General features: G+C 33.9%; 4 protein-coding genes across 4 annotated transcripts; all 4 read left to right on the plus strand.

The window, feature by feature from the left end:
- The first annotated feature begins 18 nt into the window (after positions 1 to 18).
- On the plus strand, positions 19 to 13,136 carry LOC124445386 (glucose 1,6-bisphosphate synthase-like). The gene is made up of 19 exons (XM_046996107.1): positions 19 to 270; positions 2,514 to 2,613; positions 2,822 to 2,889; positions 4,086 to 4,174; positions 4,575 to 4,659; positions 6,026 to 6,109; positions 6,227 to 6,250; positions 6,373 to 6,542; positions 6,801 to 6,924; positions 7,117 to 7,182; positions 7,373 to 7,470; positions 7,955 to 8,052; positions 8,505 to 8,587; positions 10,766 to 10,859; positions 10,930 to 11,059; positions 11,137 to 11,236; positions 11,384 to 11,470; positions 11,635 to 11,768; positions 11,848 to 13,136. Exons 1-19 carry the CDS (start codon positions 181 to 183, stop codon positions 11,951 to 11,953), a joined length of 1,830 nt encoding a protein of 609 aa, XP_046852063.1. The 5' UTR covers positions 19 to 180; the 3' UTR covers positions 11,954 to 13,136.
- Positions 13,137 to 13,376: 240 nt separating this feature from the next.
- On the plus strand, positions 13,377 to 16,300 carry LOC124445388 (ras-related protein Rap-2a-like). Its single transcript, XM_046996109.1, has 4 exons — positions 13,377 to 13,788; positions 14,864 to 14,920; positions 15,107 to 15,180; positions 15,767 to 16,300. The coding sequence occupies exons 1-4, from the start codon at positions 13,521 to 13,523 to the stop codon at positions 16,133 to 16,135; spliced, it is 768 nt and encodes a 255-aa protein (XP_046852065.1). The 5' UTR covers positions 13,377 to 13,520; the 3' UTR covers positions 16,136 to 16,300.
- A 335-nt stretch (positions 16,301 to 16,635) lies between these two features.
- LOC124445387 (intermediate conductance calcium-activated potassium channel protein 4-like) lies at positions 16,636 to 21,626 on the plus strand. Its single transcript, XM_046996108.1, has 5 exons — positions 16,636 to 18,080; positions 19,258 to 19,459; positions 19,594 to 19,782; positions 19,964 to 20,154; positions 20,690 to 21,626. The coding sequence occupies exons 1-5, from the start codon at positions 17,196 to 17,198 to the stop codon at positions 20,999 to 21,001; spliced, it is 1,779 nt and encodes a 592-aa protein (XP_046852064.1). The 5' UTR covers positions 16,636 to 17,195; the 3' UTR covers positions 21,002 to 21,626.
- LOC124447116 (sodium/potassium/calcium exchanger 1-like) lies at positions 21,158 to 27,957 on the plus strand. The gene is made up of 11 exons (XM_046998011.1): positions 21,158 to 21,304; positions 21,868 to 21,968; positions 23,227 to 23,390; positions 23,811 to 23,994; positions 24,075 to 24,132; positions 24,310 to 24,503; positions 25,087 to 25,189; positions 25,698 to 25,854; positions 26,293 to 26,663; positions 26,791 to 26,961; positions 27,235 to 27,957. The coding sequence occupies exons 1-11, from the start codon at positions 21,158 to 21,160 to the stop codon at positions 27,439 to 27,441; spliced, it is 1,857 nt and encodes a 618-aa protein (XP_046853967.1). The 3' UTR covers positions 27,442 to 27,957.
- Positions 27,958 to 27,994: the final 37 nt, after the last annotated feature.

Below are 27,994 nucleotides of genomic sequence, written 5' to 3' on the forward strand. Positions count from 1 at the left end.
AACGTAGGCTCGTTTACCTCAACTTTGGAAATTCGTCGAATTATCATTTGACATTTTTATTTCTGACTTGTGCAATTCATTCCAGCTTTGGCAGGCTGTACAGCTTTTAGGAATTGTATTGGCCTCTGTTGTTATTTTTCTACTCTGATGTTGAAAATATCGCAATTTCAGAGTATTTAAATGGAGAATGAAATGCTTGTTACATCTAAAAATATAACAGGAAATGGAGAGATTGACCGTGGAATTAATGAATGGCTTCGAATGGACAAGGTAATACGCTTGTTTATAGCATAAGGTATGTGCTGTGTGGCTTTTTTGAGAGGAAAATCTTTCAATTTTATGCTGTGTCACTGAGGAAGAAATATTTTGGAAAGTTTGTATTAATTTCGCATCACCTCGTTCACGTGTACACTCCATCACTCCATATGAAAATTAAAAGGACAACCTGTGTAGAAAATACACTAGTTGTAAAAAGCATTACCAAAATTAATCATTAAATTCATTTATGTTTCCAAGTAATATATGAGCCATACATCTTGTGCCCCCAGTGCAGGAGTCACCATGGTGATACCCAGAAGGGCACATTGTTGAGCCGTAAATGCATTTGCATACAATGATGCATTGGTATTGCAGCTACCTGGGTGAAATTCCAGAGTAGGATTCTGTAATAGATAGAATTTCGACGAATTTCTAAAGTTGAGGTAAACGAGCCTACATTACGTAGGTCAGCAAATTAAAAAATATATTATCAATATATCATTGCATCTTTTACAATTCCTTGACCTGTTCCTTGACTTAAGCGCAGCATAAGAATGAAAGTTAAGGATCAATGTTCAATATGGTTCAATCTTCAAGCGGCAATAAGTTGTTATGTGCCACACAAAACTTAATGTGGTTTTAGTGTTTATAATGTTCACTCTGACTTAGGGCAATTCAGCAGCAATGTTGAATTTAAAACAAAATTGAAAAGTTGACCAATGTGATCTGTTGGTATTTAGTTCACGGTTATGTATACATTGAACTCTTTTGGATTTTTACTGAAACCTAGCAATAATTGATGCTCTCAATGCTTTGTTCTTTGATGTGTTGAAGAAAGTTGAATATGGTGGCCCTTGGCCATGTCGAATTAATTGGTGAAACATGTTTCTGATATTGTGTTCAAGAAGGAATGGTTGCTTTTGTAGAATGTAGCTGTTTCATCCTTTGTCTTGTGGTATGCTGTATTTAGACCCAATTTCAGGATTGTAAAAACCAATTTAAAATCATTCTTAATCTCAAATCCATACAAGGTACAAGTATCATCAGGTCTGATCTTACGTTGTGTTTGATCTGACTTAAATGGGTTTTATCATTCTTGAGTTATTAGAAGAACTTGAATTAAGTCAGAGGAGCCTTGTTGTTACAACTATAAATTATGACGTCAGAATTTTCCCTAAGTTGATAGACTTTGCGTCACCACTGGTGTAAGGTTTTATGGCAGGACTTTGCCATACAGATTCAAAACTGTTGCTTTCACGAATGCTGGTTGCATTGGTATTGACAGAGTATTTTAATACTAATGGGAAGTCCGCACTGTACAGCTAAAAGGTTAAATGGTTACTTTCTTTTAGTCCTTCGTTTTTGATGCGTTGTACTCACCTGCTTGGTGTTGTGACCTCGAGATCTTAAGAAATTATTTTTGTTTGACAGCCTCGTAGGACCTATTCACAAACTAAAAACGTCCCATCCATACATCATGTCTTTCCTTGCGCCGTTCTGTTTAATTGCTCCTTTGTCGTTAAATAAATCCTAGCGCGTATAGTCAGTTAAGAAAAATTGCAAATCTTTTCGCTCTTTCGGTTTCAACGTCTGGCGTTGTGTGCTTGCTCTTCACGTGGTTTAGTTTGTCAAGAAAGACCCGTACCATTCCTAAAACTTTGTCATTGTTTTTATTTGGTTGCAAATATAGTTTTCAAAAGGTGTCTTTCAAAAGTAGATTTTTCATCTGATACCAAACCTTTCAACAGAAAAGCCTTTCTTATAAATAGGATGATTCCTTTATTCACTATTTGCTACGCATATGTAATATGTTTGGCCATGGTCATTCACAAATCACCAATAGATCCTTAATGTAGCGGTACAAGTTTATGGTTTACACATGAAGTGTACATTCAATGTGCATATCCTCGTCAAATATATGTCATTCAATATTCATTTATATTTCTAAAACAAATGCAAAGATGGTGGAAACAGGGCATTTTACATGAAACTCTGAAACTCTTTATTCTATGTTAGAAGTATAATATTTGAATTTTTAAAAGCGAAACCATCTGAACATCTCGCTATTTATCGTTCCTTTTTGCATAACCATTATAGAAAGAGTTTTAAAACTCCCGTTTAGCCTGTGATAGCTTGTGTAGCGTGCATTCTATATAATGTGTATAGTCTATGATCTATGTATTGTGTATAATGCATGCAGCGTTTTTATTGTTTGTATGGTGCAGTTATTTATATACATACACTTTATGTTTTAGAACACCAAGACTGTAGCGGAGGTAAAGAAACTTATATCTGATAAAAATCATGATGAGCTGCACAAGCGATTCTGTAGCCGAATATCTTTTGGAACTGCTGGTAGGAAATGTTTCCATTTTGACTAACAAGTTTTCATATTCATCCAATCTTCATGCTATCTCACGATATTTAGAAAGAATTTTGTTTCCAAACTCGTCGTCCATTATTTAGGACTTAGTTTATATTTTCTTTCCTCCAAAATTTACCTGTTAAAATCTGTTCATCATCATTATGAGATCACGTGATGCGAAACATTTTTCCTTTATAGGCCTTCGATCAAAAATGGGTGCTGGCTTTACGTATATGAACGATTTGACTGTAATTCAGGCTTCACAGGTTTGTTCACTGACGATTTACACCCAATCACACCCGCTATTTTGAGACTATAGCTATAAAATCGATTAATACAATAGGTCAAAAATATATTGGAGAGTTATAGTTTGAACGATCAAGGATGTGTACTGTATATTACAAATGTAAAAAATATTTAAGATTAACTTGAACTAAAAGCTAAAATTGTTGTTTAAAACTTTGCACGACTCTTGGATCCCTAGTTGTCGTTTAATGAGAAATGAGAATTTATTTCGTGATAATTGTTGACTTTTTTCTCTATCATGAATTGCATTACGAGTATGGTGCGTGTGGTTATTAGCCAATAGTTTAATTAATTTATTTAAGTCAGTTTTCTATCCAAAATGAATTATAATTTTCTATTTGTTCCTCCTAAAACAGTACACTGAGATCCAGTTGATTGGTATAAAAATTATTAGTTGGTTGAATGGACTGCGCAAGTTTTGAGTCATATATTAATGGCATGCTGTCTGTCTTCTTCAGCTTGTTTCAACAAAAGCCTTTTCAAACTCGCTAACTCAATGATTGTTATCGGCTTGGCCTTCCCCCACCAAGTGTAAAATACAAAACCATAGGCATTACACCGTTGACAACCGTTGACACCGTTACTGAAACCGTGGACAACAAGACAACGAGTGGTTATTTAGACTATAGCTTGTGATAGGTTTTATCAAAATGTTTTATTTTGCTTATTTTGCCATGAAGTCAATGGATGTTCGCCTCATGATACATGAATGAACAATAAATGAGAGTTAACGAATATATGAAAACAGTATGAAAAATTTTAAGATTGGTTTTTTTCAACCACGACCAATCATAAATTTAATTTAGCAAAATACCCAAAACAAGTTTAAAGATCATCCCAGGCATGGGGCATGAAAGGGTAACTGCTCTTCCACCCCACTCCAACATTTCCCATAGTGACGTGTAACTGGAAAATGTCAGTGATATATAATAATGCGTAATATATGTAAATGTCATTTTGCTTCCCCCCACCCTCAAAAAAAATAGAATGCCGCCGGCGCCACTGATATCAGGTGATTAGTAATTTATACAGGGGCTTTCACATCTTAACTCTGCTATTGCGAAGAAACGTAGTTAGAATTTGTATTCATCGGAGTTTGTAATCTTGGCAGATCTATACCATAGTTACTAAAGAAAAAAATCTGTTTGTCATTTAGGGGCTTTGCAAGTATGTTCAGGATCTGTTTTCTAACGTTAAGGAGAAAGGCATTGTTATTGGTTTTGATGCAAGACATAACAGTGAAAGGTGAAACAAAGTATTAATTAGTTATATATAACTACCGATCCAGAATGTCGTTAGAAAAGTATAAATAGTGTTATAAAGATCATTCAAAGACCCCGTATTTCAACAGAATAGTATTTAGTGGTAATGATTAATGTGATTCCTGATGTTAATACAAAAGTGTTAAATTCTGATCATTAAACAATCTGGAATGTAAATAGAAAAGTAATAAATATTGATCATTTACACATTCTGGGCTAGTTACACAAGTAAAAACTGTTAACTCTTAGCTCAACTCAACATTAAACCAATGGCCGACACCGTGTGCAAAATGACGACCTACACGGACTAGCACAAAGTCTCCAATAGGATGGACGTTTAACTTTTGTACTCTGTTGAGTGTTTTCTTTGAAATATTTTTCAGATATGCATTTTTGGCTGCAACTGCATTCTTGAGTCAAGGAATTAAAGTGCATTTATTTGGAAAAATAGTGCCAACTCCTTACGTGGTATGGTTAGAAATTCTATGGTAGTTGTTGTGCATTATATGAGTGAAAAATAGTGCCAACTCCTTACGTGGTATGGTTAGAAATTCTATGGTAGTTGGTTTGCATTATATGAGTGAAAAATAGTGCCAACTCCTTACGTGGTATGGTTAGAAATTCTATAGTAGTTGTTGTGCATTATATGAGTGAAAAATAGTGCCAACTCCTTACATGGTATGGTTAGAAATTCTATGGTAGTTGTTTTGCATTGTATGAGTGAAAAATAGTGCCAACTCCTTACGTGGTATGGTTAGAAATTCTATGGTAGTTGTTTTGCATTGTATGAGTGAAAAATAGTGCCAACTCCTTACGTGGTATGGTTAGAAATTTTATGGTAGTTGTTGTGCATTATATGAGTGAAAAATAGTGCCAACTCCTTACGTGGTATTGTTAGAAATTCTATGGTAGTTGTTTTGCATTGTATGAGTGAAAAATAGTGCCAACTCCTTACGTGGTATGGTTAGAAATTCTATGGTAGTTGTTTTGCATTCTATGAGTGAAAAATAGTGCCAACTCCTTACGTACTATGGTTAGAAATTCTATGGTAGTTGTTGTGCATTATATGAGTGAAAAATAGTGCCAACTCCTTACGTGGTATGGTTAGAAATTCTATGGTAGTTGTTTTGCATTCTATGAGTGAAAAATAGTGCCAACTCCTTACGTGGTATGGTTAGAAATTCTATGGTAGTTGTTGTACATTATATGAGTGAAAAATAGTGCCAACTTTTTACCTGGTATGGTTAGAAATTCTATGGTGCTTGTTGTACATTATATGAGTGAAAAATAGTGCCAACTCCTTACGTGGTAGGGTTAGAAATTCTATGGTAGTTGTTGTACATTATATGAGTGAAAAATAGTGCCAACTCCTTACGTGGTAGGGTTAGAAATTCTATGGTAGTTGTTGTACATTATATGAGTGAAAAATAGTGCCAACTCCTTACGTGGTATGGTTAGAAATTCTATGGTAGTTGTTGTACATTATATGAGTGAAAAATAGTGCCAACTCCTTACGTGGTATGGTTAGAAATTCTATGGTAGTTGTTGTACATTATATGAGTGAAAAATAGTGCCAACTCCTTACGTGGTAGGGTTAGAAATTCTATGGTAGTTGTTGTACATTATATGAGTGAAAAATAGTGCCAACTCCTTACGTGGTATGGTTAGAAATTCTATGGTAGTTGTTGTACATTATATGAGTGAAAAATAGTGCCAACTCCTTACGTGGTATGGTTAGAAATTCTATGGTAGTTGTTGTACATTATATGAGTTGTTTTATCTCCACTTTTTACTGATAGTTACAACAAAGTATACATACGTTTATGTTTTGTAGCCTTACACCGTCAAGAAATATAAATGTGCTGCTGGAGTCATGATCACTGCTTCACATAATCCAAAAGAATACAACGGTTATAAGGTGTGTATCGAACTACTTATTTTATGTTGTTTAAGGCGATTCAAAATAAAATTTTGTTAAACGTACGTATTTCATTATAATGAATTTTTAAAGCTGTTACATTTTTCTTTATTCTAGGTGTACCTTGATAATGGTGCACAAGTAAGTTATTGTGAAATATCTACTCGATTTTTCTTAGATTTTTGAACTATCAATGTTTCTTACGTCAAGAAGAAATAATTCAGACTTGGTGTTTATAATTTATAATTTGTGTTGTCTTTTAGATAAAGTCGCCACACGATACACATATTTCCAGATGTATTCAGGAAAACCTTGAACCTTGGGAATCTTCATGGGAAATAGACCTGATTAAGACCAGTCCTCACAGAACTAATCCTCTTGAGGATATAAATAATTTGTACTTTGAAGATATTATGAAACTATGCCATTACAGGTACGTAGTTCCATCAAATCACATTTTGCATCGTTCAGAAGATTTCTGATACAAGATCATGTAAAAAATATTAAATTTAATTGCATTTTATTTCGACGATAAATAGAGGAGAAAACAAGCAATGATATTTGTGAAAACCATTATGTGTTTGACAATTTGATTTTCTTTTTCATGTTCAGTTTTCTTCCATTATTAGTGAAGTAAATTTATCTGAAAGTTGTTGACTTATAATGGCTTCAATGTCCAATTTGTACGTAGAAATGTGATGGAGTCAAGTCAGCTGAAAATCACTTACACGCCAGTTCATGGCGTTGGGTATGAGTATGCCAAGATGGCTTTTGCTGCTTTTGGTCTTAAGCCTTTTGTTTCTGTCCAAGAGCAAGTAAGTGAAGCGTAGCTTTATCAAGCAGCTGCTGTACATACAAATATTCATGTTTGATATAACAGCGACATTTTTGCTCATTAATAATATGTTCTTATGCATTAGTTTGGCTTGAATGACAAGACAATGAATGGAAAAGTTTTATTTATAAATAGAAAACTACTTTTATGTTTTGCTGTTATTTTATTCCAGATTGAACCAGATCCAGAGTTTAGCACAGTTAAATACCCTAATCCAGAAGAAGGTAAAAGTGTTCTGGTAAGCAGGCATTTTGGACATGGCAGGCATGCGCACAAGTACATGATGATAAAATGTAATGTTTTACAAACACTTTAATTTCAAGATTCCACGAGATAGACCAATTTGTGATATTAAATCAAGACATCACATCAAGTATACTATCCCATAGAGAGTTATTGTGTTCTTAATTCGTGATCATTTTTTGCAGGATTTGGCTGTAAAAACCGCAAATGAAAACGGCAGCACACTGATATTGGCAAATGATCCTGATGCTGATCGTCTGGGAGTTGCTGAAAAACAATCAAAGTATGTTGACGTCTTTGTTTGTTTTTTTATAAGTCGGTTTACAACGCCAGGCAATTACATGTGCTTTGTTTTTCATGTCAGTCTTAAGTTTGAAGCTTTATTTTCTGCAATATAATTTTAGTGTACGTATACTGGAATTATCGATGATTGATAGTTCAGTCTGCAGCTGATTGTGTTTATTAATCCTTGTTATATAAGTGCTTGTGTATATATAAACGTGATTGGTTCATTCGTTGTCACATGACTTACGATCCCTCGTGAAATAGTGAGTTTCGTTTTCGTTGAGTCTCATGCAATGTATCCCTCGGCGAAAACTCACTATACCCCTCGGGAACATACATTAAGTGTATTTTATATATCCTGGGGCTAGGATAGGATCCGTATTGATTTTCCGTATCAATATGCATTGGTGTCCTTGTGGTGTATTTGTAGCTTATGAGAGACTACACATCAGCTTATTAAACATGTTTATAAATTGTTTTAGTGGTACTTGGAAAATCTTTTCTGGAAACGAAATTGCTACTTTGGTTGGCTGGTGGTTGATGGAATGTCATAAGAAGAGTCACCCGAATGATATGCCAGGTTGCATTGTTATATTGAAATATATATAACAAAAAATATGTTTAAATTCTTTGTTATTTTTCTTTATTATTTTTACATGGAATCTTTGTTATTTTTTGTCATAACGTTCTGAGAATTTCAAAGTCATTTGCAAACGTTCGTAAAACTTGTTCGTTAAGGGTGGAAGTTATCGTGCCATGTTTCGCTTTTGCTCACCCCTCCCCTCCCCCACCCTCCCCTACTCCACCCCTCTCCACCCCTATGAACGCAACTACATTCCCATAGTTGTATTTTCGGATGATGGTGTATTCAATCAAAAATTAGTATAAAAAGTGAAGTTCGATAGAATCATTTTGTTTTACATACAGAAATATAAACAGATAATTCAAATACATAGGATTTTAGTAATGATTGGCGAAGAGGGAATTGTAAAATATTTCCATGTCAAGTAGCTAATATCCCATATTATTTAGGTCAAAACGTTGCAATGGCTGCCAGTACAGTGTCCTCACAAATTCTAAAAACTATGGCGAAAATGGAAGGATTTCTTTATGACGTAAGAATAACCTGTCCAAGTGATCTATTTTTGGGGAGGGGAGATATTTCGGGGGGGGGGACAAGATTGAATGCAAAGCCAGCATTTTTCAAACTTGAAAGTTTATATAAACTGTTAAAGTTCCTGCGTATATTTTATCGTCATTCGTTTACGGTCGTTCGTAATTATGAGCCCTGTGTATTGGCTTCCATGCTTTACTTAACTGAGTGTTCCCCAATTGGAATTCGATGTATGTGTCGGAGATTTAATCTAGTCTGGGGCTTCCTTGTTGTCTTCGATCGTTCGTTTGCAGAACTATAGCATCTTCATGATTCGTGTATATATACCTTATTTTTGACCAGCTGTAACAGATTGTACACATAGCCTTGAGTCTCAGCATATGATATCTATAAAGGAAAATTCGTGATTTGTACGCTTTAGTTGTAGTATGAATTTCAAATCAAAGTTTGATTAGTTCTCTCCTTTTCGCATTCGCAAATAAAAAATAATGTATCTACAAACTTGCAATTACTAAACTTAACAAGAAAAACTTTGGCCTTGTTTATTTCCCAAAGCACGATAACTCTGTGCGCGGTGCCAACATACCCAAATCCCCCAATCCAGAAAGCATGCACAGAATGTTCAAGGGATAATTAAGACTTGGGGAATGTTAAGACCTTGTCATCTGAACAGTATTGATTTCAGATCAATGACAAACCTTGATGAGAATTATCCTTCTTAGTCTTTAAAACTGTTATATGCCATACATAAACGTCATTAGGCACGATCCATATGCCAGCTTGTGCTACTCTAAAATGATCACTTTCTGGAATCAAATTTAATTTTGTTCAATTTATGTGACAGAAACTAACAAAAGCTACTAAAAACAACTTGCCTTCAAGGCACAAAAATTGTGCTTATTGAAGCACGTTGTATTTTTGTATATGTCGGTTATTTCTAAGGTTGAAGTAGTCATGATGTTGTCAAGAAGGATGAATATTTATCGATACAGTTTCAATTACCATACTTAAGCAACAAACTATGCTATTATTCTCTTAGGAATTCAAGGATAGTGTAGGTTTTTAGTGAAGGTCAAGTGCATTATCTAAACTTTTCCTATTTTAAGTTTAAATTTCTGAATGTTTCATATATAATTACCAAATTATCGTTTTGAAGTTTATCAGTGCAAGTGAACCATAAATGTTTTGTAAACCAAACTTTGTCTAGTTGCAACACCTAATTTTCACAATTTAAATAAGAATTTTTTAACAACCTTATCTTCATGTCTTGATTGACGGTCAAGAATTTATAATTCGCAAAACGGAGATGGCATTCTTAAGCTGTATCAGTATAAAAAAATTAATGATGCTGATACTGAAGATACAGCGATCAGGTCTTTCAATCAACTCATTCCACAATACAATAAATTTTAGTCATTTTGTCAAGAATGAAATGATGAGAAATGTTAGGAAAAGTTTAATTGCAATTTTTTTCTGGCGGGACAGCTAAAAAACAAGATTAACTGTTAATAAAATATCTTTCAATATTTTTGACACATGCAATAATGTGTTTTGAAATGCAGGGACATTGACAAATGTAGGACAAAACAAAGTTGTGAAGCTCAATTTGATCGCCATCTTATTTCGTAGAAACTCTTAAAATTTCAATAACCTGATGTTTCAACTTTGCACCGAGTAATTTCTTACGTTGTAGTCATTGTAAGAACCAGAATTAAGGATCATTTCTCGAGTGTAAAACTGCAACATTTCAGTGGTACTTATTTTGGTATCATAGCCTTAGAACCGGTGATATAAGGAAATAAATTAAAGTTTGTCAAGTTTAATTTTCAAATTACGATCATGACACAGTTAACTCCACCATTGATAATGGATTTTCCTAGAACGAAGCCTTTCCAGTGGAATTTCTTTTTTCGTAATTTGAAATGTTAGTATATTCAAGAATGAGCTGCTATATAATGTATTTTCACTTTTCACTCACTCTCATTTTGCCACTCTGATATTAAATATCTAATGTTGTGATAAGACTTTGACACTTTAATGAATAGTTAGGCAACTTCATTTCTCAAGAAAGGCAGCCCCATTGCTCAAAGAAGGGTGCTCGATAGCATAGAATATTCCTAAACAAAATGTCAAAAGAGGAAACCTTGAGAGGAAACACGAATTTTCTGCATACTCCTAGGAAACACTTACTGGGTTCAAGTGGATAGCAAATAGAGCCGATGAATTTCTGTCGAAAGGAAAGACAGTACTTTTTGCTTTTGAGGAAGCTATAGGTATTTTCATTGTATTCACGTCAATTGTACTTTATATTACGTCAAACCTTAGCTCTTGGCTTATTTAAAGGTTTTATGTGTGGCACTTGTGTACTGGACAAAGATGGTATTAGCGCATGTGTGGTTTTAGCTGAGTTGGCGTGTTTTCTTGCCCAAAAACAAGTATTATTGACTCAACAGCTGCAGAATATATTTGACAAGTAAGAATAAATCTCTTAATGTTTTGTTGCTGTTATATTTGAAATGTCAGTGATTGGCTGCGATTGCCCTTTTACAGATATGGCATTCACGTTACCTTCAATGGCTATTATCTCTGTTATGATTCAAAAACTATTGTAAAAATATTTCAAAATATCAGAATCATGAACAAAGGCGATGTATGTATTAAGATATTTGTCCGAGATATGATGCAAATTACTAGGACTCCTACCTTAAAGAATTTTTCGGCGTTTTTTTGATGTCTTTTAGCTGTTCGTTAAGCGGATCACAATTCTGTTTAATTGCTACATGATTTGACATTTTAGTATCCAAATTTTTGTGGAAAGTATCAAATCGTTGGTTTGCGAGATCTCACGACGGGATTCGACAGCATGCAACCTGACAAGAAAGCTGTTAGTATCTATAGCATTCAAATTTAATTGATGTCTTTTTACCCGAAATAATTGACGTCATTGCCATACGTTTTGATGACTCGTTATAAAATAACACCAATTTTTGTATGCTTTATGTGCTATAAAGAGTGTTTTGTTTATTTCTCCTTAAATTTTATTGTCAGACTCTTCCTGTGAGTTCTTCAAGTCAGATGATTACATTTTATTTTGATAATGGTTGCACTGCTACCCTAAGAACCAGTGGAACTGAACCGAAGATCAAATACTATTCTGAGTTGATTTCTGATCCTAGTAAAAGGTACACCTAGCAATAAAGTTTTTTTTGTAGTGGTCAATATATCATCGTACTTTTGACTGTTAGCTTATTCTTCTTGTAGAGAAAATAAAGAAGTTTGCGAAGGAAAAATTAAAGATGTGGTGAATGTAATAGTTCGCGAGTTCCTAAAACCTGAGGAAAACGGTTTGATACCAATGGCGGATTAATTCATTTAAGGAGTATTGATGGATTCGACGTGTGTGGAGGTGGTAATGTATGATAAAACAACGCATAAATTCGGTCTGTAGGCTATTCCTGATTATTAAACGAAAATAGATCTGGAACTATTACTCTTGCAATAGCTGTATTGTTTTTGTCTTATTGTGTTTTAAAAAGTATAACTGCGTTTCTTTGAATTTTCATGTATTTTTAGTTTATAATTTAGCCTGATGATTATTTTGGTTGTGATAATAGATAGAAATAATTTTATCTATAAAGGACCTCGGAACCGGGTAACCCCCCTTATCTCCTTTTCTCACTGGCAAAAATTCAGCATGTGGCGAAAGTTACTCCCCATTCCCCGTTTGGAAACAGTCACCGCTGTTTAAAAAGATAACCAGTCTCAAAAACATGAAAATTGCTTTTCGAATTTCTAATGCAAGGACTTTTTGTGCCAGATCTATTTTTGTAAATTTTATACGTGGTAATGTAATTACCGACAGGTATAAACCTACATAGCAGTCTAATATATAAATATATACACATATATACAAATATATTAAATTTTAATGTATGATGTCAGCATACTATATGCTTCTTACTAAAAACTCCCTACTTCTAAATCGTAAAGCAAAAGCAATATTTATCATTTTCTTTTTCTGATTAACTAAGTTCATCAGTCAGGTCGATTTCATCATAGGTTTTCGAACTATCTGTCCTTATTTTTACGAATAACAAAGGTTAAGCATAATTTGCTTTTCTAAACTGCTAGCATTTAAAATGCTTATTTGTACGTGTAATTCGCACACCTAAAAAAATCACAAATTATCGTTTTAACTTCTAAGATATTAAGCCACATATATAAACTACTTCAAAATGAACTGAGAGTTACGTATTTGTATAGAAAAATAACTAAAAATTTTTGATACGTCCATACTTATCGATATTCAACTCTTGTGAATAAATCTGAAAATGCATAGATGATTGGAGAAGATACATATAGTGTTTGTTGTTTTCATCATAGGACTTTTCATGGGATTATTAAACATATCACTTTTTGAGAGAACAACTGAAAGTGAATAATCATGAAAAAGTTACGTATTTTCGTATCATTTATATTTTTACGAACGTCAGTGCTATTGACGTTTTATCTGTCGTATATACAGTATGTTGATAAAATGTTTAATCAAACGGCTCGCACGTATTTCATTCATTTATTAAATAGTTGCATAGTAGAATATTTCTTTGCAGTGCTGCGATAACTTGAGGAAGTACTTTGCTCGAGTTCTTAATGCTTAGAATATTTGCTATATCCATGTGGCCATTAGGTATAAGGCTGTGGGTTTTTTAAATACACATGTGTATGTCTTTAAATCATTTAAATGAGTTTTTAAGTGGTAGTCTTCTGACGTAAGATGTTTCGTTTCAATCAAGATATTATCTTACTGAGACGAAGAACATACGGACGCTTAAAAACACGCATGCCTCGTTAGACGTTAGACGATACACATTTACTTCACATCGACGTGTACTTCTAACGGATACTTGAATTTACCGAGAGGGAAAACGTTGTTGATGAGATACATGAGTATGTCGGTGCAACGATGGAGCATGTCTCCGAGCCATACTGCTCTATCGGGAAAGTTTATGAAAGGACGACTACGTCATTCCAAGTCTGATGTGGACATAAGGCTCGCGTCTTCTAACTCACCGGCTTCGTCGAAAGCAATTAACGTTCGAAAAGATACGCTGAAGTTTGATGTTAATATCGGTAGCATGAGAGTTCCATTGCAAAAAGAATACAATATTGTACTCTTAGGACAAGCAGCTGTGGGAAAATCAGGTAAAATCACTGTCTGTCATGTTCTTAGAGATACGCAGTTTAGAAGATTAAGTTCCATAGATATTTACCTATAAGTACATGAGTAGTTGCAGGTTGAGACCACTTAAGTATAACTGGACTGTCCTACTATTAATCAAGAACTTTTGATAGCTTTCTGTTGAGAGAAATGGACGCTGCATCGATGTTATCCTTTCAATGTGCATGTGTTCCCAATTTTAATGAAATTTTTTTATTACTAACTAATGAAGAATCCTAAAATTATTCTTGTGTCATTTTGTTGATGATGAAAACAAGTTTTGTTCTAATTCCTGAAATATATTTATTGTGAAATGGTCCTGGAATCAATGGTAACCTTACATGTTGATGTTTTAATAATTTAATATACGAAAATGATATAGGCTTGCGTTGGTTAGCTGAGCTTGCTACGAGTTTATATTATTATTGTATAATGAAAACTACCCCTCTGTGCCCCCTTGAATTCCTCATTATATGCAATGCATCATTTATCATTTTTGACTTCTTTAATTCGATGCCATATATGGCATTCTGGTGTGTGATTTCCAATCGAGTTCACCAATTAACCATCACACTGAAAGATTTCTACACATTTTTTTTTGTCTAAAAACAGTCGAACCAGTTTAATTTTGGTTATTGTTCTGCTTCAATTATGAATGATGAAAGTTGTCACTTAAATTTCTTGACATTTCAATTCCAAGAAAAACATAACGAAATTGTTTCACGTGTTTGAACGATGGAAGCTTTGACGTTTTACACACTATCACAATCTATATTTTGTAACATAAGATAAATCTCCTGGTATGTCGTTAGTATGCAGTGGATTTTTGTACGAGTGGGTTAAGGTTATTTGTGGTAGCATAATATGTTCATCAATCAGTATTTCGTTCTTAACTCAATTACTGCTATCTAAGAATGTCTAGGAGGTGTTGTCAAACGTTGAAATTACAAAACTGCTGATGTTGAGTAGAAACATCTTGTTAGCTTTTTGGGGCATGTTGGCAATTTAATGAAATCAAATGAAGTAATTACAAATAGTGTCACGTTTTTGTTTTTGTAGCGATTCTTGTGAGATTTTCAACTGGAAGATTCATTCATGAGTACCATCCGACGCTTGGTAAGACTGAATTGTTATCATTGTAGTTTTTCCGGGGGGGGTGATGGAAGAATCGGCAAAAGTTGAGTATTCTAGAGTTTTCCATCGTTTAGAAAACCGTTGAATGTGAATATAAATTAAAAGTTTAGTTTTGTTTGCCGACCGGTGTTATGTGAGAAATAACAATCATTCATTTTGTATTCATAGAGATGACGTATGAGATGCTGGCTGATATAGATGAAGACACGACACTTTTACGAATTTTTGATACTGCAAACACAGTAAGAAATTATTGCACTTTCCACTTCTTTAACACATCTTTATTTGTTCATTGTTTTATATAATGACGTACACCCTTCGCCATTTTGAATCCGTTATCAGGATTTTCGAAAAGTCATAAACTTTGCATGATATTATATTTGATTCATGAATCTCTATGACAGGCCCTAACATTTTTACTTACGTTCAACGAAGGTGATAATGTTAAAAATAACTCATTTTCAGACAACCGGTTGACTGAAAAACTACAAGTATGTAGACTACGACCCCTGCAATTAATCATTATAACTATAAATGTTCAGACATAATGACGGGCACTAGGGTAGTTTGTATACATGGTGGAATGAAAACAGAGCTTGATAAGAATCAATGCATTTGTTTAACTCCCCAGATTTCACATGATCATAAAATTTTCATTGAATTTCGTTTCCTTTGCAACCTTGCAACATTGATTCCTTTGAAAGCAAAAAAGCCTTGGCTACTGATCTTGCATGCCAGGCACTTTAGGCTATAGACTATTGTAGTTAAACGCTGCGTATTCCGATATCATTACATGATATAATTTTAAAAGGTAATGGTGTTTTTTAGACCGAGCCTGTACATCTTACGGAAGGACGAGGATTCTTAGTTATATATTCAATAGACAACAGGTTGAGCTTTGAAACTGCAAAGCAATTGGTAAAATTAACAAAAGAATTCAAACGCTTGCGGCGTCTCAGTCCATCTATTGTTTTGGTTGGTAACAAACTGGATCTGGAACATCTAAGAGTCGTTTCTAAACGTGAGGGAAGAATATTTGCAATGAGAAATGATTGCTCATTTTTTGAGACTTCGGCTATGGATGATGTAAACATCTGTTCCACTTTTCACGAAGTAGTTCGTCAATTACGTGGTGGAAGCAAGAACAGGTCTACCTTGAGTAGAAAACAATCGTTTACGAAACTTTTTTCACGATAAATGGTTAAGTTGAGTGTGTGGCTTGGCTCAAATAGCAATGCACGCGCTCGATTGCGTCGTTTACCTTATGTTTACCTTATCTACATTCCTCAACCAGGTTTCTAAAGATAATGTGTATTCCAAAAAGCCAGAAAATATCTAAGAATAATTGTGAAGACTCTTAAATCGTGATGAGTCGTTATATTTTGACTAAATTCTATGAAAGCGTTTCTATTTTGAAATGTTTTTCTTTTTAGTTGTCATATTTATGTCTGCTGTCGTTTGTAACTGTTTATTTGTTCCTATATATGAAGGACAGGGACCGCGCGGAACAATTTTTGATTGGGGGAGGGGCAGTCGACCACCGCCCGTGAAAGAGTATGTCAAAATAAAATGTTCCAAAATTTTGTTGATGATTATTAAGCGAATGAATCTTTTAATCAGCTATCATGGAATATTAGTTGTTCCATAAATTTGGTGGCCTTTTGATGCTGGTAGAAATTCTTAAAATGTCTTGTAGAGATAACAGAACAACAAGGTGCTTATTAAATGGATAAAAAGCAACACATATATAATTACATTATAATACATCTGTCCTAACTGAATTCTTATGATCATTGTTTCATACATCAAAGAATATTCGCGAAAACTGACATCACTCTTTTGACTGCGTAATTATAGCTTCTTGAATATAAATTAACTTATAAACTGAAATATATCTAAGCAGTTAGCGTTTACATAGCATTAAGGAGATGATACGTGATGTTTATTTTCCACTAACCATTCATCATAGCAGCGGGAAACCGTAACCAGAGCACTATAGTATGATTATATCGTATTGATATTACAGATCCGAACGTAGGCTGCGCGCATAGCATGTTTAGAGCTTGTAGAGTGATCGTTATTCTTATTTAATGAGAAAGAACTGTTATATTGTGCATTTGACGTGTAGCTAAGCGACAAATTTAGAGGCCAAATAAAGGACTGATTTCGTTCAATAACTTACCGTTCGACACTCGAATCTCACATCTGCATCTTTGTATGACAAGATGTCCTGAGCAAGATTTGGATGTTTTAGTTTATGTGTTGGAGAATAGCTGAATGGCTGTATAGTCTGACGATGCGACCACAGAATGAAGTAGAGCAAAATGAACAGAATCCATCGAAATCTTCCTTGTACACACCAATGGCATGGGTTCGACATTTCAGTATTGAAGACAAACTTAGAATCGACAATGTAAATTTGATGCCCAGCACGGGATTATGCTCCTTTGAGTCGTCCATGAAAACGCTGAACGGAATGGAAATTGTCAGGAAAATCATTTTACAACATTTGCGAAGATGTTCCACTGTTGCATGTTGGTTTGGCTTTATTTCTGCTGCTTTAGCGGTTATAGACGTTGAACTAACGCATCATTTGCACTTGAACACAAATGAACGACAGCAAACAATTTCTTCATTAAGTATACACATTTTCAGAGCAGAGGAAATTGTAAGCGTTGTAGCAAAATGTCTTATATCCATGCTTACATTCATAATGTGTATCAATATCTATCTAACATATGCGAGCATCTGCAAATTTGACATTGCTAGAAATCTCTTGCCCGATTCTGCCACCGTTTTTAACTCGAATTTACTAATTTATTATGTATTGGAGAGTGTTTTGTGCGTGTTTCACGTACCTCCACTGGCCGACCATTACTTGGGTTTATCTTACAAGCTTCAATTATTAGTACTTGTACGAATGTATGCTTTTGCTCGTTATATGAAAGAACACAACCAATTTACAAGGAATAAAACTTGTATGTTCTTAGCTTCTGTAACGAGAACAGAGCTCTCAAATATGTTTTTGCTCAAGACATTTGTCAAAAAGATGCCTTTTCGCGTTCTTGTGTCCACTTACCTGGTGAACATATTTCTTGGTGCATTTGTACTTTATGTTATCGAAGCGAAGGATTCTTACCTTGTAAGTAAAAGGCTTCTCAAATGTTATGTATATATATTTCATGCAAGTTAACTAGTCATGTATTTCGTTAAAACGCTTGCATGCAAATATCCTTTGCAAACACAGTCATATTAAACTTTTTCATTTTTATGTGATTGTAAAAATTAATTTTTGCTGTGCTGTTCTGTAAGTTAAATTTTTAATAATAGAGGAAAAATTCAAAAACACGAGTCCCTTAAGTGAAGAGGGTCATCCGTTAAAGTGTAAATGAAGGTGACGATTATCAATTATGTTAGGCTTAAAGTCCCTTGAAAGTGATGCACTCAGAACTCATTTTAAAACCTAAGCCGGTTAACTGATTGCATTTTAAAATATTCATGATCTATTACGTTAACTTAATTACCTACAATTTGTTATAAATCATTTTTGGAGGAATTTCAAGCCGAAACCCAAAATAAAATGTCAGCATTAACTTCAACACCATACAAAAAAATATGCTCTGTGCGACTTAATTCCATCTTAGCTATGGCGGACTGAACAAATATTGTGTATATTTTTGATTAAAAATAAATTTAAATTACATAAACTGAACTTATATAAGAAAATCTTTTGCAATGATCATATACATTAAAAACAGAAGCAATTTACACAATTGTTGATTTTCATGTTGGATGAGTTGCATATATGATATAGAGATATATAAATGAACAATACAGCAACTTTACTCGCACAAACTTCTGCCCATTTATAGAGATAATTGAAATTGATAATAGCAAAGTCTTACAAATAAGTTACGGGTATATCTTTGTGTACAAACCAATTTTTATACAAATAATGATGAATTGCTCACCTCCGTTCTTCGCCAACAAAGTATCTGTATCAGCAATGGCTTATAAAGATCGATTGCATGGCCCGATTAAATCTTGGTTGAAAATTCTAAAACCCCAATAATGATGCCATGGCTGTCAAGATTAATCGTTGAGATAACTTATCTGATATCGTTGACAATGACTTAAAAATTAACCATATGTCAAGTGCTTGTCAGGTTTGATTTGACGCGTCGAGTTACACCTTTTGATCACAAAGCAGCACTGTATTTTTCTTACATCTCACATTTAAATCGCCTGTGATTGAGTTGATGCATTTTTTATTCATTTCTTGTATAACAATTTCACCCGAACAAGTTACTTTATTCTAGGATTATACATGGATGGTTGTAGTAACCATGACTACGCTTGGTTATGGTGACGTGGTTCCAGTGACTCTTATCGGTCGTCTAATTGTTGGTTTGATGTCAGTTCTGGGTATATTATTAATGGCTTTACTGGTATCGGTTGTCAATGACACATTGCAGTTGAGTCAAAATGAGAAGCGCATACTGGCACATTTGGAAAATGCAGGTATATATACGAAGTTCTAGCAAAAACGACAATGAGGTTAACAATGAGGTTAACAACGAGGTTTTGCACTAACTTCATGTTTTTGAGCAGTTTTTGCTGACAAAAAACATGAAACAATCCTTGTATGATTTTAGAGCAGATCAATCGTAAGAAAATTGCTGCAGCTTCTTTGATTCAAAGTTATTGGAGGTTCAATCGTTACATTGTATGTAATCGTGAGCATTTGGCGTGGAATAACCGTCGAAAGATTGTGTATTTAAAAAAGCTCAAGAATCATCTTTATACAAATCTTCATCGCTGGAGAAAACATAAAAGAATAAATAGTATGTGGTCGTAAGGTCTTCATTACTATTTATAAACGTTATACCTCAATTGAAAGGTTGAAATAGGAGTGATGATTCAAAATAATTGTTAAGTGCATGCTTCCATGTTTGGTTTTACTTGTTTCAAATCCAATAAATCGAGACAGTTTTCTTTGTCATCTAGATATATTTCAAAATTTAGGTGATCATTGGTATAAGGAATTTGTTGCTGATAATCTAGCAATGATGGTAACCGACTTAAGTCGAGCAGTGGACAAGGTCCAAATTACAATGAACAGAATGAAATTTGGCCAGTCTCGTGGTAGGAAGACTAGCTCGCAGTTAGCAAGAAAGGAATTATCTAGAGAATGCACAATTATCGAAGAAAACGAGGTAAAAATGCTTACATGACGTTTACGTGCATACAAGTTTGTAAACTAACCTAATATATATTGTTAAATTATCATTTTTAATCATTATTAGGTAAAACATTCAATTATTACCATAGTAATGTATTCATTTTAACATTTGATGCTTTTCTATCAGTAAGATAACCTTCATCAGGTTGATCTTTTATTTTGAGAGCATTTGTTTTCGGGTTAATAGTTTTAAGTCACTGCATCAGCTTGAAGGGACGGTTATGCTTTAAACAGCAATTATTTATCAAAGTTTTGTATGTTTCTGCATAGTATTGTTTACTTAAAGAATAAATTTTTGTTTTTTCTGCCTTGATTTTATGGTCACGAGTCAAATGATCATGATATAAGAATGGTAATGAATCTAGCAATGGTAATGTTAGATGGTCTAAATCTGTTTCAAATCTAAATGTAAAATTAGATTTTAGTTATATGTCAAAGCAATATGTATCGCATTTGCAAATTTAACTTATTCTACAAATAATATTACAACACTTGTATCATAATTATAGGTGCCGTGTTGCTATCCCAACAGAGGTCACAGGAACACCAGATCACACTCGGAGCCCGACAAAACTGTATCGAAGCAATTTTATTCAAGCCATTGTTCGGTGCCAGAAATAAGAATTTTCTCTCACGCCTCTTGTAATGAAACTGCTTCTAACAACAGTCGTATGATGCACACTGATCAGAATGATTTGCAAACGGAGTTTGAATTGAAAGTTGAAGCGATGGAGAGCTTCTTAGATGATTTTTACATGAAAGTTAAGCCACGCATGCGCGAACTAAAGAAGATTGTTCAAAGCGAAAAGATTTTGAAATAAAACTTTACAGAAGAATGGTTTCAAGGCACTTTAATGTACTCCAAGGTGTAAGTACTTCTGGGTCTTCAAATGTCACTTAAAACTTCTGCCATAAAGGCAACATGCTCAGAAAATAAAATCTAAAGTTCCACTCAGCGTATTTGTGAATGGTTTAAAATGAAAATATTTACGCGCAGAACACAAAATGCTGAAGACATAAATGCGAAAACTTGTAAAAACGCAGTACATGAATGTAAGAGAAACAAGTTCACAATTGAAATACAGGATAAACTGCTGAACCTTACTCCTCAACCATTATTTAAGGTGTCAATGATTTAGTGTTTTACTGGGTCAGAAACATGTGACTTTGTAATATTCAATAGTTAGGTTTTATATGGCCTCCATTTCTATACCCTCAATATACGCTCTGATATCTACTCTATATAATTGAAAGAGTTACCACAAAATATATGCTTTTACTTTACAGATAATTTACTTTTCACGTTGCTTATTTGTTAAACGTAGAATAGTCTTTTAATTACATTTGGAAATTAAAATTATATTAACGGAGAAAAACTGTTTTGGAAAGTCAGAGAAGAAACGAAAAATTCTTCAATGTCGTTACCATAACAACAAGCTTAATTAATTACTATAATATTTTCTTTGTTGTCTACGTCATTTTACTTCAATTAACAAGCACAGTTGCTTCATTGACATTGACTCCCCTATCTTCTCTATTTATTTCATGATTTTTGGATAGCTGTCAAAATCGCTTTGCTAAAAGCCATGTCGCCCTTTCAAAGGAATTGGTAGCTAAGTATTTGTAGGTAGGTAACTTTTTATCGTACAATCATTGGCAAAGCCATATATTAATTGATAATCTCTAGTTAAGGTACGTTTACACACAACGATTTGTCCGGCCGACAAGCCTTACGTGTTCATGCCATATTTGGAAAGTCGCCCGACTCGAAAAATCGGACGAAAATCTGTAACAAACTAAAATTTTTCCCGATTTTTACTGTGTTCCTATGGGTTCAGAAACAAGCAAAATATGATTATCGAAAATCATCGAAATGTCTTCTGTCAACACGGAAAAAGAAATTGTTGAAAGCGTCGTTGTTTTTTGAAAACCAAAAGCTGCAGAGATTCAGAAAAAGAAAATAATCAAGAATATTTTCTTAAAAAAAGAAACTCGGCAAAACTTAGATCGATTTGCACTTCACTCACACCGATCTTTATATTTGTTTTCTTTTTTTCTTTATTTTTTGAGGGAATAATAATAATATACATTGCCTCCGTAGCTACAATGAGAAGTTTTTATTTCGCTTTGCTATTGTTCTTGACATATTTGCTTTTTTTTGAAATCACGTAAATACATCGGATGCATTATTTACACACAGCGATTTGTCTTACAAGACAAATATTCCATATATGGCAAGAATTACGTAATATGGCGTAAGTGTCGGCCCGACAAATCGTTGTGTCTAAACGTACCTTTAGACAACACACAGCTTTTAATTACTTTTTAGGAAAGGTATGTTACACGTTCAATGATAAAGTTGCTAGTCAAAACAAAAAAGTTGAACGTATACATATAAAGTACAAATTTCAAAAGTCATTCGTAATTATAACAATGATTTTTGCACAGTGAGCTGGAAAAAATTGCTCTACCTACTCTGGAAAGCTAATTGAAATATCCATTACTATTTTCCCCATTGTTTGCGTCTGCATAAGTGTGCAAGAGGCTGTAATATAAACAAAAGTGAGAGATTTACACAGATGAGTTTGTTCGATGATTTTGCAGCGCAAATAATTGTACAGCTCTTGATTTTCACATTCAGTGTTCTTTTTACGTGGAATTAGAATCATGCTATAGAATTATACATTGTATTCATATTGTGTATATTTTATGATACCACAATCATACATATTTGATTCAAAAAAATTTCTTTTCCCTTTCAAAACAGCATTTCTTGAACCCAGAAAATATGGCTCAACACTTTGTATTTGGTTCAAGAAGACGCGAAAGACATAAGTCGTTCTTTGTTCGTATTTCATTTTTTATTGTGCTATTGTGCTGCACATCGCTGTTTCATTCACTCATACCAAATGTCTCATTGTTCATCTCCTCAGGTAACATTACCAACTGCACATTGAAAAAGACACTTGTGATCTTTTCTGTGTGATAATGGATAATGTTATTTAATCATAAAGATTTAAACATTGCTTACTTAAGATAAATCAAGGTTTACATCAAGAAACTTGCTTTCAACAAGTGAGTGGGAGACGTGTGAGTTCGAAACAAACAACTTGAGGAATGAATCAGACCCTAACCGTAAAATGATTACGCCAAACGAAGCCTATGGGTGGATGACACTTCACATCATATCTATAATTGTTATTTTCATTGGTAGTATATATTGTAGATCATACTTTATGTGTTGACTTCTAATGACAAAAATTTCCAGTGGTGGCTGAAGGCGTAAATGAAATAGTCGACCAAAAATGAAGATTTGCCATGACAATTTCATACATACTCAAACCACTTGATGTCAATAAAATAAAACATAATCCGAAAAGGTAAGACAATTAAAAATGTAATATTTCGGTTTTGGTTTCGAGATGAAACAGAAATGCTATATTTTTAATTGTCTTGTTTGATAACTTGAATTTAAGTTTACAAGATGTCCTTTTTCGGATTATGTTTTATTTTATACCTATTACCTAATGAATTTGTCGTCTGGTCAAGAGCTTGGAGTCAAGTTCGCCAAATTTTTAATTAGGTTTGCTGACCGTATGTATTGGGTTTAACTTCGTTATGGGTTTTTAGCACTCGCTATTATATGTGACGATTTCTTTGTGCCATCTTTGGAGGCAATATCAGAAAAGCTTGATCTTTCAGAAGATGTAGCTGGTGCAACTTTTATGGCTGCAGGATCTTCTGCACCAGAACTCTTCACATCTGTTGCTGGTGTATCTGCAAATAGTGATGTGGGTGTTGGCACCATAGTGGGGTATGAGAAACACAATCTGATAACAATTTGAACAGATGAACTACTGATAGTTTATCTGGCTACAAATGTTTTGTTTTCAGGAGTGCCGTTTTTAATCTGTTAGTGATCATAGCGCTAACTGCTGCACTAACAAAACAGGTATAGTGCGTGATATCTGAATGAATTGGTGGGGACTTAGCCCTTTTTGAGATATAACATTTTAGTTACGAGTTAATATTGTCCATGCATAGTGAGTCTTGAGACATTTTCTGTATTGTCGTTTTGTCCTGTACGTGTTAAATGCAGGCTATATAATAATCATTTTTTCATTTGTAGACACTTAAGCTAGATTGGCGACCCCTTCTTCGTGATTCAGTTTGCTACGGCCTGTCAATTGCAGTGTTCATTCTATTTTCGTGGGATGCAAAATTTGATTTCTATGAATCCGTAATCTTACTTCTTCTATATTTTCTGTACATAATTTTGATGAAATTTAACAGGAGTCTGATGGAAAAGCTTGATCGATGGGGGTATGTTTAAATAAATATTTTTATGCCGGCTGCAGCAAAAAAAGGCTATAGGTTAAAATGGAGGATATCGCGCATATACGTTTTTCATTTACCATTTTATACATGATACGAAGCCATTGTTGGACTTAAATCCACCCGACTCTTACTGCAATGCATGCACAAGACAATTGAAACTAAGAATATGAATAGGAATGAATTCATCTCAACTTTTAATTTGTCATGTAGTAAGGTTACAGAATAAAAACACGCTTTTTGAACAAAGGATTTTGTTTGTGTCCATTCTTTATGGCTATGATTTATACTAACAAACTTAAAAGCACTGTGTTTATTTAAAAGAACTAGTCGTGTTAGTCCTGTTGTTGTTGATATACCAACTGTGGAAACTGTTGTTGAGATCAATGAAAAGGACTTTGAGACTGATGGAAACGAAATGTATGAAAAAGATACATGTGCTGATAAAGGGCAACTTCCACCATCACAACAACTAAAAGTAATTTTTGATAATGCAATCATGTTACTCAATTTTTCTACCATTAAAATAATGAATAATACATTTGAATCTTTTCCTTCAAATATTTCATAGATTCTCAAGTGATAGGATTGCAAAATCTAACCACAGTATGTTGTCAACATGCACTTTGCCTCATTTTTCACACTCTCATAGAGGAGAAATTTCTAAATCATTTGTAAGTATACGTTATGATTTAACGTTAGCACCTGTAAAAAGGTTGTGTAAAAAAGAAGGTGGCTTAAATTTAAAATCTGCAATAAAAATCAAACATAAAAATATCGGATTATCAAAAAATTAGTACGGTTATAGCAACCCTAATGTTGTCAATAATGGATCGCTGATGTCATGTCCGTGTTTTTACAGTATAGTCAGGGGTAATTTAGCTGAACAGTCAAGACGACAGTATAAAGAACAGTTACAAATAATGCAGCTGGGGTGTAACTTTAGAATAGAAATTCATACAAATAGTGCTAATAATAACTTTTCAATCATTTTTTGAGATTTTTGGGGATTTCTTTATTTTATTGTCTCTCCTTCATGGTAACGCAAGGTAGTGCAACTGCAAAACCTTAATAGGTTTACCTTAAGTACCCTAGTTGTGAGTAACTTGACCATAACTTTTAATTTTGAGCGACTAATTTCTTTTTTGATTTACAAAAAAATTGTATGACTTTTCTGAACAGACGAGCAGAAGATATTCCCTTCCACACCATTTCCCGCACGAGATTGCCAAAGTGAAATCTATCGCAGCTGGACATATTCAAAACGATATACTGCGACAGGCTAGTCATATGGGGAAAATGGAGCACGATTACTGCAAAGAAAACAACCATGAAGAAGGCAAGTTTAATTAAACTGTTGATATTGAAATTGATGTAGAAAGATATTAAGCAAAAAATGATCAATAATGAGCAGTAGAACTTGCATGGCATAGTGGAAAATACAGAGTCTTTCCTCTTCCAAACACTTCCATACTTTACATGCCCCTATATAGTTGAACATGTGGACTCCCATTAAAATTGTTGTACTTCTCGAATCACAATATTCTATTGAATTCGGTTCCTTAAAAAAAAGAAGATAGTCTTTGATTCAACTTTCACGCTTTCATTCTCAATGTTCCTTGAAATATGACAAAAAGTTGCTTTAAAGTATGATAGAAGGAGAAATTTCACACTCTAAATCCGCACTATCTACTCTGCATTTTCCACAATGCCGTAGAACAGACGTTTTTTCCTTCAATCCACTCATACTTTTGTATGTCAACTTGTTTTATGACAGAATTTGTAAACGAGCAACAACAACAAGAAGACGTGATAAAAATGCGCGTCATTCCTTGTTTGCCCCCCGTCGTGGCTAGTTTACCAGAAAAAGGAGATGGACAAGGGTGTATTGCCATCTTAAATTACATCATAAGCTGGCTCCTTTTTATTCCTTCGTTTCCATTCCTGTGTATGTTCACGTGGACAATACCCAGCTGCTCAGAGCCCCACAACAGGAAATACTTTCTCGTTTCTTTTTTTGTCTCGATCTTATGGATTGCCGTTCTTAGCCTCGGTATGGTGACTCTGGTTGGTCGAGTCGGATGTATTTTGAATATTGATAAGTTTACCATGGGATTGGTTGTGGTAGCTATCGGTACAAGCGTTCCCGTAAGTCAATATAATTATAATGTTGAAATAATTTCACGGTGAGGGAGAAGTGGAGGGAACTGGGGAGAATACAAGCTCTTTCTTTTTCAAAATTATTTGTAATTTTGTATTATCAATTTCTTTCCAGGATGCATTAAGCTCTGTCATTGTTGCTCGTGATGGTTTTGGAGACATGGCTGTTTCAAATGCCATCGGGTCAAATGTTTTTGACATCGACTTAGGCATTGGTCTACCATTTGTAATAAAATCACTTATTGACAATCTCAATCCTATCAAGTTGCTCAATGATGTTGACCAGGTAAATCTTAAATGTAAAATCAATTTTCCTGATTGAGGAAAGAAAGCGGACGTACAAAGAATCAATCATCAGCGTGTGTTGTAATTTTTTGAGGATAATATTTGTCTTGTAGGTAGCAATTATCCAGAATAACTGGTTTGAAACAAAAAATTAACAATGGAAATAAAATGGAGCCTCGGCTCTTTACGTTATCAAAATGGTCGTTCTAGACGTTTTATTTTGTTTTTTGATTTTTTCTATTTATATCGACTATTATCATTGTATTTATTTTAGACCATGTACGATAAAGGTGAAATGACAATTGTTCCACATGCGAAATTTGGTTTTTTACTGTTGTTGATTTTGTTCATATGTCTTGGAGTGTTCACAACGGCAAAGTTTCGTCTTGGTCGAACAGTTGGTTTATCATTCTTTCTGATGTATGTTCTCTTCGTAGCTTATGCTTACATACAGGACCTGGTTTGTAAACACGATTGCTAGCCGATATTTTAATGTATATGTAAATTCAAAATCTGTATATCCAAGGAAATCTGTGAAAAAAGTATTTTTTTGCTTCATTGAATAGCTTGATTGACCATTCATAAGATGTGAAAGAAATGAATCGACTCTTGTTGGTAGTTTTAAAACTTATGTCCACAAAAGAAAACGTGTACAAATAGAAATGTGTACAAATAGAAATGTTATCCAAGCAACAACAATCTGCATAAGAGTACAGGAGCTTCAAGCTTGCACGAAAATAAAAACAACTCCTTGTAAAATTAAGTTGCTAATCTACCGACAAGAAATGTTGTTTTAACAGGGTTGGTAACTTGGCATTTTGACAGCCAATTTTGGCTTTTTTTTTCATTTTGAATGGCAATGACTATAATGTTTGTTTAACAAATAAGAATGACATAGAAATATCGTGGAAAATACCCATCCTGGGAAAACCTGACATTTTAACATGACTGTGATTTGTAATAAATAATTAAATGAAAAACTAGTTCTGTTGACATACAATGCAATCAGAAACATTTAATTTTTTTATTAGATC

The sequence above is a fragment of the Xenia sp. Carnegie-2017 genome, unplaced genomic scaffold, assembly GCF_021976095.1.
Source record: "Xenia sp. Carnegie-2017 unplaced genomic scaffold, XeniaSp_v1 HiC_scaffold_22, whole genome shotgun sequence".
Classification (NCBI taxonomy): Eukaryota; Metazoa; Cnidaria; class Anthozoa; order Malacalcyonacea; family Xeniidae; genus Xenia; species Xenia sp. Carnegie-2017.

Bases quoted from the DNA above. Each gene is read 5' to 3' on its own strand.
- LOC124445386 (XM_046996107.1), top strand. From the start codon at position 181: ATGGAGAATGAAATGCTTGTTACATCTAAAAATATAACAGGAAATGGA. The intron at 271-2,513 runs GTAATACGCTTG...TTTATGTTTTAG, and splicing joins AATGGCTTCGAATGGACAAG to AACACCAAGACTGTAGCGGA. The intron at 6,925-7,116 runs GTAAGTGAAGCG...ATTTTATTCCAG, and splicing joins TTGTTTCTGTCCAAGAGCAA to ATTGAACCAGATCCAGAGTT.
- LOC124445388 (XM_046996109.1), top strand. From the start codon at position 13,521: ATGAGATACATGAGTATGTCGGTGCAACGATGGAGCATGTCTCCGAGC. The intron at 13,789-14,863 runs GTAAAATCACTG...TTGTTTTTGTAG, and splicing joins AGCAGCTGTGGGAAAATCAG to CGATTCTTGTGAGATTTTCA. The intron at 14,921-15,106 runs GTAAGACTGAAT...TTGTATTCATAG, and splicing joins TGAGTACCATCCGACGCTTG to AGATGACGTATGAGATGCTG.
- LOC124445387 (XM_046996108.1), top strand. From the start codon at position 17,196: ATGTGTTGGAGAATAGCTGAATGGCTGTATAGTCTGACGATGCGACCA. The intron at 19,460-19,593 runs GTATATATACGA...GTATGATTTTAG, and splicing joins GGCACATTTGGAAAATGCAG to AGCAGATCAATCGTAAGAAA. The intron at 20,155-20,689 runs GTAAAAATGCTT...TCATAATTATAG, and splicing joins CAATTATCGAAGAAAACGAG to GTGCCGTGTTGCTATCCCAA.
- LOC124447116 (XM_046998011.1), top strand. From the start codon at position 21,158: ATGAAAATATTTACGCGCAGAACACAAAATGCTGAAGACATAAATGCG. The intron at 23,995-24,074 runs GTATGAGAAACA...TTTTGTTTTCAG, and splicing joins GGTGTTGGCACCATAGTGGG to GAGTGCCGTTTTTAATCTGT. The intron at 26,664-26,790 runs GTAAGTCAATAT...ATTTCTTTCCAG, and splicing joins CTATCGGTACAAGCGTTCCC to GATGCATTAAGCTCTGTCAT.